The sequence below is a fragment of the Capsicum annuum genome, chromosome 1 (assembly GCF_002878395.1).
Source record: "Capsicum annuum cultivar UCD-10X-F1 chromosome 1, UCD10Xv1.1, whole genome shotgun sequence".
NCBI classification, from domain to species: domain Eukaryota; kingdom Viridiplantae; phylum Streptophyta; class Magnoliopsida; order Solanales; family Solanaceae; genus Capsicum; species Capsicum annuum.
In genome coordinates, this window is record NC_061111.1 from 247,995,445 (window position 1) to 248,008,953 (window position 13,509).

Sequence of the window (13,509 nt, forward strand, 5' to 3'; positions counted from 1 at the left end):
TCCTATTTCCACGGTTGAGGATACAAATTTCCTTCAATATGGAAAGGATGATACAAGTACAACTAGCTCAAGACCATTCACCCGCAGCCAAGCTCGGGAGTTACAAAAACACCAAGTCATGTTCATGCAAATGGCCGTGTGTGAGTGTATAATTAATTCATCTAAGGAATTTTATGTTTTGAAGTATGAAAAGGGGCTTTGAAGTGTAAGTTTATTACACTCCAAAAAGTGTAGTAACACTTTTTTTAATTACACCCCAAAGCCACACAAGACAAAGGTTAGAATGGTCATTTTCCTTTTATTTTGTGGAGTACTATAAACAAACAATAATAGGACTATTTCTTGGACTTAGTTCATTATTGATATTTTCACTACACAAGTCTTGTAATATTTGAGAACTTCTCTCTCTTATTCTTGAGAGTGAACCCAAAACTAGACAACTAAGTATAGTAACACTTTTGTTGTTCTTTGGCTAGAAACTTGGGGTCTTGAGGGTCATGAGCTCCTCTTGATTCAAGTAAGAATTTGGTGTAAATGTCTTTTAGTCTTAGGGTCCTAATCATCATGTTAGGGTTCTTAGATTTTAGGATATTTTTTGTCAAATTACTATCCATCATTTTGTAATCTTGTTGTTTGTAGCTTGATATAGTGAAGCCGTGTGGGGCTCTTTCGATTCACTATAATTATTGCAGTCTTGTGTTATTTATCTATCTTGTTGAAAATTGTTGTTGTTGCCTTGAAAACCTAGAGAAGCCGAGTGGGGCCTTTGATTCTCTAGTGATGTTTTTCTTGTTGTTCTCTTGATTCCTTGTTGTAAGTTTAAGCTTGTATCAAATTTTCTTACCAAATTTGAGTTGTACTTTTTCTTGACAGGAAAGCAACTATATTACCATAATTATTTTTACTTTTTATAAAAGGAAACATAATTCTCTTTTATATTTGGATAACTTCTTTCTTGGAGGAAGTATTTTGTGCCTCTATAAATTGAACGTCTCTCTTCCCACATCATAATGCAATAGCATCTACAATGTAGTGTTATTAAAGAGTGTTAATTAGGGGGAGATTTTTCTTTCAACAATTTTTATGTTTTAAATAATAGTTTTCATAATATGTAGGGCAATCGGCCAAATCATATTAATAGTATAATTTTTTAATATATTTTTCTTTGTCATCTGAATTATGGCCTCTATATGGTGTAACTATCAGCTTCCACATGACATCCTATCGACTTCGTACCCGACAGCCAACACCATTTCAATGTCGTTACCTTACCTCATCAAATTCTTGAACCAAGATTAGCTATCTTATCAATTTTGAAGGAACTATTAGAAAGCGAATCGATTACAAAAATGTAATTAACAATTTAGAAAGCTTGGAAAAGTATATTTTAACTAAATATATATCTGCAGCATTTTTATTTTCTTCTAAAGAAAAAATTTTGGGTTTCTCTCTAGAGTTTGGCATTAGGCCCAATCTTATTGAGATGGCCCAGCATGTTAAAGTTGGTAGAGGTAATATCAACTTTTGGTATAATAATTGGACCAAGAAATTCACTGTTGCCTTAGCAGTGGAACACTTCTTGATTTCATTTTCCTTCATTGAACCCATAATAAAAATATGATCTCAATTGGCAAGCATCAGATAAAAGTAAATATAAGACATCAAGAATTGATCAATAAAATTTGAATTACTACATAAAACATTAGTGCTTATAAGTGCAATCTGTAGGCTTAAAGGACACTGTGTTGGCCACAAGATCAAATCCAATTAGGAAACTGGATTGTAACAAATTTCCAAAGATAGAATTTTCGTCATTTGATGCCATTATTGTCAAACAAACTAAATCATCCGCCACTTTTGCAAAAACGCTGGTAGGTGATAACTCTAAATCCGCATTTGTAAAATGAGCAACAATCTTTGGAACATCGATAGTGCCATTCTCCTTAGGCTCGTAACACAAATTAAAAGCCCCTGATGGATCGTCCTTTCTAGTAGCATTGATCGAATGAATCAACAATATTTCCAAACTGGCATAAAAGAAGTCAGGTATAAATGTTAACGCCGTGCCAGAATCTATTATAGTGTTACCTTGATGATTACCACTACTTTCAGAAAATATGTATTCTACCCTCTTGTTCCCGAGGCTAATAGCTGTCAAATTTAGTCTATACAACGTAGACTCTACCTTTGTAAACAAGGGAGTTGAAACGACACCAGGACTAGATACAACTGCATTGTCACCAAAGTTGATGTGACTAGTTGCATTGGGATTAGTTGACGATATTTCAAATGGGATCAAACAATAAGAGAATTTCCCTTTGATTTCTTGATGCATTTGGTTGACAATTGAGAGATTGCCACGACCTAAGCCAATGAAGCCAGACGTGGCATTAATGAACATGCCACCATTGGAACGTCCACAACCAAAGGCAATGTCTGGAATTGAAACATTTTTACCAGAAGTAGAAGCAAATCTGAAAGTTTCAATAGTGTGGGATTGGTCCTTATAAACTTCATAAATACATGTATTATTCTTATCATTACATGTGAGAAATCCTTCTTCTCGATCACAAATTTTATTTTCACAACCAATAGTTTTATAAGAAGAGCTATTTTTGGGATTGAAAATCGGTATCAATTGTTTGAAGCAATCAACACAAGGCTCACATTGTGTCCATGTCAAGTCACTGCCAGTGTCAACAATGACAAGAGTGTCTACAGGGGGAGTTCCAATTGAGATTTTCATGAGGAATTCACCTCTCTTTGGAATAACAGTCGTTTGGATTGAATTATCACTTTTTTCCTTCAAGAAAGAAGCCCGGGAGAAAGACCGGTCGAAGGCATTTTGAAGGCGTTCAGATAGAGTGTTTGATGGGTTGTGAAAAGGTGAAAGAAGAGAACCGTGGTGGATAAGATCGAGAGTGAAGCCAGATACACTTTTACGAGAAGAACCCAAAGAAAGATGAAAGAAAGATAGAAGAAATAGTGTTAGAAAAATGCATAAGTGCTGCAACAGTCATATTTCTAAGTTATCTATAAGCATTTCTTTGGTTTCTATCTTATCTGTAGTTGTTATCCTTATCCTTAGGAGTTAGTTATTTAGTTTCAGTTATGAATGTAACCTATAAATAAGCTTAAATCTGCAATAAAGATATATGTTTTTGCTTTTATCAATCTCTCTCTGTTAAACTTATCAAACTTATGTTCCACTTGTTCATCAACAAGTAAAATAAGTTTCTTATGTTCTTCACTCTCTGGAAACTAACAATTGGTATCAAAACCCTTATTTCTTGAGGGATCTGTGGGTGTTTCATACAAGTAATAACTGAAACAAGACAAATTTCTGAAGCATGGAAGCAGAATCAAGTTTTTCAACTATGGCACCACCTGTTTTTGATAGTGATAACTATCAGATTTGGGCTGTAAGGATGGAAACTTATATAGATGCTATGGATATGTGGGAGGCAGTTGAAGAGGATTATGAAATTCCTCCATTGCCTAACAATCCAACTATGGCCTAGATCAAGAACCATAAAGACAGGAAAACCAGAAAATCAAAGGCAAAAGCCTGTCTATTTTCAGCAGTATCTTCTTCAATTTTCACTCGAATTATATCTCTAAAGTCAGCCAAAGACATATGGGATTATCTTAAGTCAGAATATAAAGGGGATGAGAGGATTAGAGGTATACATGTTTTGAATCTTATAAGAGATTTCAAGATGCAGAAGATGAAAGAAACCGAAACCATAAAAGATTACTCTGAAAGGCTCCTAAACGTAGCAAACAGAGTAAGATTGCTTGGTTCCGTGTTTAATGATTCTCGTATTGTTGAAAAATTCTGGTAACTGTGCCGAAAAGATTTGAAGTAACCATAACTACTTTGGAAAACACCAAGGATCTGTCCAAGATCACTTTGGCGGAGTTGTTGAATGCTTTACAGGCTCAAGAACAACGAAAGGTTATGAGAGATGAAGGAAATACTGAGGGAGCATTGTTTTCCAAGCCTCAAGATGGAGGAAAAAATAAAAAGAAGAAGAAGAAGAAGAATTATGAAAGCGCTCCAGCAGGTTCTACAACAAGAAAAACTGGAAACAAAAAGAAAAGTTTTCCTCCATGTAAGCATTGTAACAAAAAAGGCCATCCACCATACAAGTATTGGAGAAGGCCGGATGCTAAGTGTAGTAAATGCAATCAACGTAAGCATGAAGCAGTCATTTGCAAGAACAATAATCAGCAATAAAAAGCAGATGCTCAAATCGTGGATGGAGAGGAGGAAGATCAACTCTTTGTTGCTACATGTTTTTCAAGTAAATCATCAAGTGAGTGTTGGTTGATTGATAGTGGATGTACTAATCACATGACAAACGACAAGGATCTCTTCAAGGAATTGAAGCCTACGACCATTACTAAAGTCAAGATAGGTAATGGTGAATATATTCCTATATAAGGAAAAGGAACGGTTGCTATTCCAAGTCACTCAGGTACAAAAATAATTTCTGAAGTGCTTTATGTACCTGAAATAGATCAAAACTTACTTAGTGTTGGTCAATTGATGGAAAATGGCTTCAACTTAAATTTTGAAGATAAACATTGCTTGATCAAGGATGGATCAGATCAAGAAATGTTTGAGGAGGAGCATGTGATTTTTTCAGCCAAAGAAAATGTTGCAGAAGTATGGCACAAAAGACTCGGACATTATCACTATGAAGGGTTGCTTAAAATGCAAAAGGCAGAAATAGTCGAGGACCTACCTGTTTTAGAAGTGAATTCTTCAAATTGCCTTGCGTGTCAATATGGGAAACAAAGCAGACTTTCATTTCCAAAGACAACTTGGAGCGCGTCAAGGAAATTGCAACTAATTCATACCGATATAGTAGGACGTTAAAGGACTTTCTCACTAAAAGGTAGTCTTTACTACATCATTTTTGTTGATGAACTAACTCATATGTGTTGAATTTACTTTCTCAAGCATAAGTCAGAGGCTGTTAATGTCTTTCGGAAGTTCAAAGCAAAAGTAGAAAATGAAGCTGCTTGTAAAATTCAGTCCATACGAACAAATAATGGAAAGGAATACACTTCTCAACAATTCAACATTTTATGTGAGGAAGCAGGGATTCATCATCAGCTTACTACTCCGTATACTCCTCAACAAAATGGAGTAAGTGAAAGAAGAAACAGATACATAATGGAGATGACCAAATGCATGTTGCACGAGAAGAACTTGCCAAAGAAATTTTGGGCAGAAGCAGTAAATACATCAGTTTTTCTCCAAAACAGGATTCCCATAAAGGCAGTGAAAGGTCGAACTCATTTTGAAGCTTGGTATGGGTTCAAACCATCATTAAACTTCCTTAAAGTGTTTGGTTGTCTCTGTTTTTCCTATGTTCCTCAAGTTAAACAAGACAAGCTAGATAAGGAATCTGTTCTGGGTATTTTTATTGGATACAGTGCAGTTTCAAAGGCGTATAAAGTCTTCCAACCGCAAACTGAAAATATAATCTTCCATAAAGATATGTATTTTATGGAGAATGAAGAATGGTGTTGGGAAGACTCAAAGAAATCTGTCCTAAACTCTTCGGACTCAGCAGAAAAGTTTCCTACCAAAGTTCCTAAAAAACAAATATCACTCTCATCGCAAGATGAAGTGGTGGATCATTCACCGATTAAAGGTACTCAACTACTTACTGATACATATCAGAGATGTAATATGGCAGTATGTAAACCTATTGGGTACATTGAAGCTAAAAATGATAAAAATTAGGTGGTTGCAATTAAAGAGGAGTTGTTTATGATTGAGAACATGACTTGGGAGCTTATTAATCAACCTAAAGACAGAAAAGTAATTGGGTTGAAATGGGTCTTCAGAACAAAGTTAAATGTTGATGGTTCAGTCAACAAGAATAAAGCAAGGCTTGTCGTTGAGGGATATGCTCAAATTTTTTGTGTGGATTACTTTGATACATTTGCACCAGTGGCTAGGCTTGACACGATCAGGTTACTTCTTGCTCTTGCTGCGTAATTGGGCTGGAAAGTGTATCAGATGGATGTCAATTCGGCATTTCTTAATGGTTTTCTCCAGGAAGAAATTTATGTTGATCAACCCAAAGGCTTTGTGACAAAAGGAAAAGAGGATAAAGTTTACAGGCTAAGAAAGACGCTTTATGGACTTAAACAGGCACCAAGGGCTTGGTATGGTCGAATAGATGATCATTTGCTTGGGTTAGGCTTTGAAAAGAGTCTATCAGAATCTACACTTTATGTTAAGCATAATGGCATTATTATTCTTATTGTGTCTATATATGTTGATGATGTACTAGTTACAGGGAGCTATACAAAGAATATTGAAGATTTCAAGCAAGAAATGATGCGAGCCTTTGAGATGACTGATCTTGGTCTAATGTCCTATTTTCTTGGAATGAAAATCAAACAGGGACAGAATGAAGTTTTCATTTGCTAGAAGAAATATGCTAAGGAAATTCTCAAGAAGTTCAACATGGAAGATTGCAAGGAGATGAGTACTCCTATGAACCAGAAAGAGAAACTAAGCAAGAATGATGGAGCAGAAAAAGTGGAGGAAACATACTTCAGAGGCTTAGTCGGCTGTTTGATGTATCTCACCGCTACAAGACCTGATATTTTGGTATGTTGTAAGCATTTTATCGAGGTTCATGCATTTTGCTAGTGAGCTGCATCCAAAAGCAGCAAAAAGAGTAATCAGATACATCAAAGGAACCATTGATTATGGTGTCAAGTTTCAAAAAAATCCAAATCTGAAACTACTTGGGTATTTTGATAGTGATTGGGCTGGATCAGTGGATGGCATGAAGAGCACATTTGGATATTGCTTTAGTCTTGGCTCCGGAATATTTTCATGGTGCTCAAAGAAGCAGGATATTGTGGCGCAATCCACTGCAAAGGCAAAATTTGTGGCTGCAACAGCAGCAACGAATCAAGCTCTGTGGTTGAGGAAAATATTTGCCGATCTGCATATGAATCAAACAAAAGGAACTGAAGTATTTGTGGACAACCAATCTGCGATAGCAATTTCTCACAATATTTCATGCCAAAACGAAACACTTCAATATCAAGCTTTTCTTCTTGAGGAAAGTGCAAAAATCTGGTGATGTGATTCTGCTCTATTGAAACACCGAGGAGCAGCTGGCTAATATCTTCACCAAGACTTTACCTGGAAGCAAATTCCAACTTCTCAAGAATAAACTTGGAGTTTGCAGCTCTTAAAGCAAGGAGGAGTGTTAGAAAAATGCATAAGTGCTGCAATATAGGTGCTGCAACAGTCATGTTTCTAAGTTATCTATAAGCAGTTATTTGGTTTTGGTTTCTATCTTATCTGTAGTTGTTATCCTTATCCTTAGGAGTTAGTTATTTAGTTTCAGTTATGAATGTAACCTATAAATAAGTTTAAATCTGCAATAAAGATATATGTTTTTTCTTTTATCAATCTCTCTCTCTGTTAAACTTATCAAACTTATGTTCCACTTGTTCATCAACAAGTAAAATAAGTTTCTTATGTTCTTCACTCTCTGGAAACTAACAAATAGCATAGGGATAAGAGTGAAAGCTTTAGCATTAATCTCCATGGCTAAGGTAAGGATGATGAGAAATATGTAGAGGAGTCAATGTTTAGTAGCATTTTATAGATAACGAAATGTATGCCAAGAGACTAATATAGGAATTTATTAAGTTATAAAAAAAAAAAGGGGGAATAAGGGAAAAGGTGTGATTTTATTACCATAACAAATTATACAAGAGTGTGAAATGCAACATTTTCTAAAGTTTGAATTTTACTTTCCATTGAAGATATGGAAATATAATTATGGAATTAAGGAAATACTATATCTATACAGATTTATTCAATATATACCTTCTTTTCCTTCCATACTATATATATCTAGACTATCTTGACTTTAGATTCTTTAACCTTGGTTTCTAGCAAGCCTGCTAGATTTATTTGATGCTCATTCAGATAAAACCCCATATCCCTTTGTGTGAGAGGCTTATTTATTTCTCTCACATTCCATATCAACCAAGGCCTTCCCAACTTAGTAACCACCATACCACCTACTGAAGGATCAAATGAATTTGGGCTAATGAAATTTCTCTTGCTATTATAAGTTATACCATGTTGCACCAAATCAAGGTATGACAGATTTCCAGGTGATTTCCTATCTGTTGAAATGTAGGAGTCCACCACTGCTGAGGGACCAGGTCTTTGGGAGATAATATATGATAGTAAAACAAAAGTACAACAAATTACTGAAAGTAAATGAACACAAACGATTTTAACCTGGAAATTTCCTTGCTCAAGGCAAGAAAATCATCATCTGTGCTCACAGGTTTTCTCAGACTCCACTATAATTAGAATGACTCATGATTACAGACTCAATTTGATAGACATTTGCATCAAGCTCAAACTTCCTTCCTGCATGCGCACCCCCCAAAAGCACATACTATAATAAGAGGTAAAATTTGATGGGCAGCATGTTCAATCAAACGGGTGATTTTCTCTCCGACTATGGATCCCATACTACCCCTAAACTGAAAATTTATAATCCCAATTGTTATCCCCATTTTTGTTCCTCATTTACTTAGTGGTTTGCTCAAAATTTTCATGCATAATAAAATTGGAAAAATGTATATCCCCATTTTTGTTCCACATTTAAAATTAAATTTAGTCCTACCATATTAAAATCAAACAAAAATCAAAACAACTCCATTCAAATACAAATATGAGTATATCAAACTAAGTAAAAATATAAAGATAAGAACTGTAGTATTCAAATCATGTAGAATTATACAAGATACCAAAAAAAACAACAATATTCCAATAAGAATTACAATGCTGAAATCACGTAGTATTGAAAGATATTCAAAATAAGACAAAAATGTTTAAATAAACTACAATGTTTAAATTAGTATTCAATAAAATATTCAAATCAAAACAAGAATATTCAAATAAAAACTACAATATTCAAATTTACAAATAGGACATTCAAATTAAAGAAAGAACATTCAAATTGTAATAATCCAGATTTTTAATGAGGGGTAGGTGGGTAATTTATTCATTATTATTATTATTAATTAATATAATTAAAGTGGGCAAACCAGAAGCCAAAACTCTCTCCCTTATTCAGTTTTTCAAAAATTTCAATTATAGGAGTAGAATACTAGGGCATTTTTAATCCCTTTATTGCTAGAAAGAAAAAAAATAAGAAACTTATGGTGAAATTTGGGAGAGTCGAAAGGCGAAAATAAAGATTTTTGAGCACCGTTGATGGCTGTCAAAATTGCAGGTATTATCAATTAACATTACATTAGCATATAAGTATTATTTTGGAAGTAAGTAGCGTGTACGGAAATTGTTAGGGTGAATTCTTTTATGTTGTTAAGATTCCTCTCAATGATTGGTCCAAATAAATTCTAATCACTGGATTAATGATTATTTAGCACTTTAATGAATAGAAAGGTTGTAGTTACAATTCTGTTCATATAGCAAGCTATATGATCGTGTACAGCAAAACCTTAGGGCTTTGGGTTGCTTTTAGTTGTACACAGGTGAGTACTATTTTAGGGTCCCGAGTGCTAATATGTTGGATGAATTTTCATCTATTAAGTTTCAATCGTGAATTTTAGATTTATTTTTTTTACTCATAATTAATGGGTTAACGTGTGAGATATTAAGACTTAACCCTAAACTTAAAAGTTAAGGATATTGAGACTTGATCCCGAATAGCATAATTGATATTGTTTTTTAATATTTTTATTTAGATTGATTCCATTGGTCATTGCTGTTTGGTGTTCTACACATTGCAAAGTTGGAGAATTTGTCATTAGCGAGATAAGTGAGACTCTAAGCTTTGAGTGCTTGCTTTTCAAATTTATTTTAAAAATTATATTTTTATCTGCCCGGTTCATGTGTTGGGACGAGTGTGTACTTGGCAGAATCGGTGGCCTTCAAGGCCAATCGTATATACTTTATGTTTAAGAATATCAATTCTCCTGTTATAAATTATTTTGAGATGTTATATGATTGTGTACTGTGAGATTCGGGCATTGTTTACGCTTCTTACTTTCATTAGGGCGTTGTGTATGCTTTCCTTGAGCATTGTCTATGCTTGTTTATTTAATATAGGACATTGTGTATACTTCCCTTGAACATTATGTATGCTTGTTGATTTTATTTGGAACATTGTGTATGCTTCCATGAGTATTGTGTATACTCTTGATATATGTGGTGTACTGTGTAAGTTGTCCAAAACTTTTGGTGTTGACTAATTACTTTAATTACAAGTTATGATAAGTGCTTTGTATGGAGGTATATATATGGTTCTTGATAAAGGATTGTTGGGCCTCGTTGGTCACCTTATTATGATATACTTTCTGTGTGTAATAACTTTATGTTCTTGGTGTTGTTGTATTTTCTAATACTTGTCCCAAAAGTACTTAAATTAGCGAGCCGATGATCTTACTAGGTTATATTTTATATATAGCTCACTCCTTACTTGCATGTCTGCAGATACTATCGCGGAACGTGAAATTAGTGGTTGACATTTTCTTCGTAAGGATTCTGTTATCAAGGTGAACCTTTGTATTGTTCGTGGAGGCTTTCGTTTTAGCTTTAGCTATCTAGTTTATGTTTCTTTTCATTGAGTTTGCATGCTCGAAGGTTGAACTCATGTGACTTTATTTTTGATGCTCCATGGTCTTAGTGTGAGATTTGGGACGAAGAATTAGTTCTCGAGTAATTGTTGAATTTATAGTTTGACTATGGAATTTTTGTTGAACTAATTTTCACTATTTATTGATGCGTTGAAGTTGCATATATCTTATCTTAAAGTTTATTTTTCGATAAAGTATAAGGAAGATTGGTTCTCCAGACAAGTGGTGTTAGCGGGTGCCAGTCACGTCTAAAAATTGTTTTGGGACATGACACAAATAAAACTACAATATTCAAATATTTGTAATCACCATTAGTAGGGTATACTGTGACAATTTAGTCAGTATGTTGTATATTTGCAACCCCTCCCCCACCCCACCCCCACACCCCCCACCCCTTTTTTTGAAAAAAACTATTAATTTCACTTCAAATCAAATAAGAACAAACCTTAAATTGTACTGGATCACTTTTTAATTTCCTTAATTGCCCTTTACCATTTATTACCATACATTACTTAAGGATAGAGCCGTCAATATGGGTCAAATCCGTTTTGACTAGAGGTAGATTCAATACGCTAAATTACAACAAGATTATCTAGGGATTTTGTAAACTTGTCACTTTATGATTTCATTTTCCTTCATTATAACACATAATAAAAATGTGATCATCCATTGTTAAGCATTAGAGACAAGAAAATATAAGCAATAAAGAATTGATCAATAAAATTTGAATTACTTCTAACAACATTATTGCTTGGTGCAATCTGTAGGCTTAAAGGACACTTTGTTAGCCACAAGATCATATCCAATTAGGAAATTGGATTGTAACAAATTTCCAAAAATAGCAACTTGATTTCCTGGCACTATAGTCAGACAAACTAAATCATCCGCCACTTTTGCAAAAACGCTCGTAGGTGATAACTCTAAATCCGCATCTGTAAAATGTGCAACAATCTTTGGAACATTGATAGTACCATTCTCATTAGGTTCGTAACACACAGTAAAAGTCCCTGAAGGATCGTCCTTCCTAGTAGCATTGACCGAACGCATCAACAGTGATCCCAAATTCAAGTAAAAAGCGTCAGGTATAAACGTTAGAACCGTGCCAGAATCTATTATGATGTTACCATGATCACCATCACCAGCAGGAGGAGAAATCGGAGATGATTGATATTTCACCCTGTTGCTCCCAACGCTAACAGCTTTCAAATTTAGAAAATAGAACGTAGGTTGCATCGGATTTCTAAATAAGGGAGTTGAAACGACGCCAGGACCAGATACAATAGCATTGTCACCAAAGTTGATGTGACTAGTTACATTAGGATTTGACGACGATATTGCCAATGGGATCAAACAATAAGAGAATTTCCCTTTGATTTCTTGATGCATTTGGTTGACAATTGAGACATTGCCACCACCTAAGCCTATGATGCCAGAAGTTGCATTATTGAATGTGCCAGCATTTTGATGTCCACAACCAAACACAATGTTAGGAATTGAAACATCTTTACCAGAAGTAGAAGCAAATCTGAAAGTTTCAATTGAAAGATCACCAGAAGTATGGGATTGATCACCATAATTCACTACATAATTACATACATTCTTTGTACATTTGATAGGTTTACTTACTTCTCTACAAAGTTTATCGGTACAACTAACAGTTTTATAAGATGAGCTACTTTTTGGATTGAAAATTGGTATCACTTGTTTGAAGCACTTAACACAAGGCTTGCATTGTGTCCATGTCAAGTCACTGCCAGTGTCAACAATGACAAGAGTATCTACTGGGGGAGTTCCAACTGAGATTTTCATGAGGAATTCACCTCGGGTTGGAATAACAGTCGATTGGATTGAATTAACACCTATTTTGTTAAAGAAGGAAGCTCGGGATAATGACCGATGGAAGGCATTTTGAAAGCGTTCATATGGAGTGCTTGATGGGTTGTGAAAAGGTGAACGAGGAGAATCATTATGGATAAGATCGAGGGTGAAGCCATTTACACTTTTACGACAACAAACAAAAGAAAGATGAAAGAAAGATAGAAGAATTAACGTAGGGATTAGATTAGCATTAATCTCCATGGCTACGATTTGGGAGAATGACGAGAAATGTAGAGGAGACAAATGTTTAGTTCCATTTTATAGGTATCAAAATGTATGCCTAAATTAATTATGAGAATTCATTAATTTAAATATTTGTAATATATATGTATATGGAAGAAAGTTGATTTTATTAGTCCTTTCATTCCTTTTTAATTGCTCCCCTCATTTTTCATAAGTCAATTTGACTAAATTTTAAAGCTAAAATATATTGGATTAATTCAATTTTTTTAAATTTAAATTTAGATATTCAAAAGTTACATGAAAAATACTATAAAATACAAATTATAATTTTCTTTGTTTAATTTGATTAAGAAATACATCTTTAAATGTTGATCAAAGTTTGTATTGTTTGATTCTAAAAAAAAAAGGCAATTAAAAAGGAGCGGCGGGAGTACCATTTTGTAGGTAACATATTATATCATAATTATTGGAATTCATTCATTAAAAAAATTGCAATAGGGGAGAACGTGTGATTTTGTTACCATTTTACAGGTAACAAACTGTATGTCAAGAGACTAATATAGGTTAGTTCAGTAAAAAAAAAAAAAAAAAAAAGGAATAAGGGAAAAGGTGTGATTTTATTTCCATAACCAATTATACGAGTGTGAAATGAAACATTTTCTAAAGTTTGATTCTACTTTGATAGAAGATATGGACATATAATTAATGTATGTAATTAAGGAAATACTATATCTAAATAGATTTATGCAATATAAACTCTTTCTTTTCATT

General features: G+C 34.0%; 2 protein-coding genes across 2 annotated transcripts; both read right to left on the minus strand.

The window, feature by feature from the left end:
* Window positions 1–1,702: 1,702 nt before the first annotated feature.
* On the minus strand, window positions 1,703–3,637 carry LOC107857363 (aspartic proteinase CDR1-like). The gene is made up of 2 exons (XM_016702256.2): window positions 3,548–3,637; window positions 1,703–3,007 (listed from the first exon to the last, which is right to left on the minus strand). Exons 1-2 carry the CDS (start codon window positions 3,635–3,637, stop codon window positions 1,703–1,705), a joined length of 1,395 nt encoding a protein of 464 aa, XP_016557742.2.
* A 7,784-nt stretch (window positions 3,638–11,421) lies between these two features.
* LOC107862730 (aspartic proteinase CDR1-like) lies at window positions 11,422–12,756 on the minus strand. Its single transcript, XM_016708375.2, has one exon. It carries the CDS (start codon window positions 12,754–12,756, stop codon window positions 11,422–11,424), a length of 1,335 nt encoding a protein of 444 aa, XP_016563861.2.
* Window positions 12,757–13,509: the final 753 nt, after the last annotated feature.

Bases quoted from the DNA above. Each gene is read 5' to 3' on its own strand.
- LOC107857363 (XM_016702256.2), bottom strand. From the start codon at position 3,637: ATGTCTTTGGCTGACTTTAGAGATATAATTCGAGTGAAAATTGAAGAA. The intron at 3,008-3,547 runs GTTTTCCTGTCT...TGACTGTTGCAG, and splicing joins CTTTTGCCTTTGATTTTCTG to CACTTATGCATTTTTCTAAC.
- LOC107862730 (XM_016708375.2), bottom strand. From the start codon at position 12,756: ATGGAGATTAATGCTAATCTAATCCCTACGTTAATTCTTCTATCTTTC.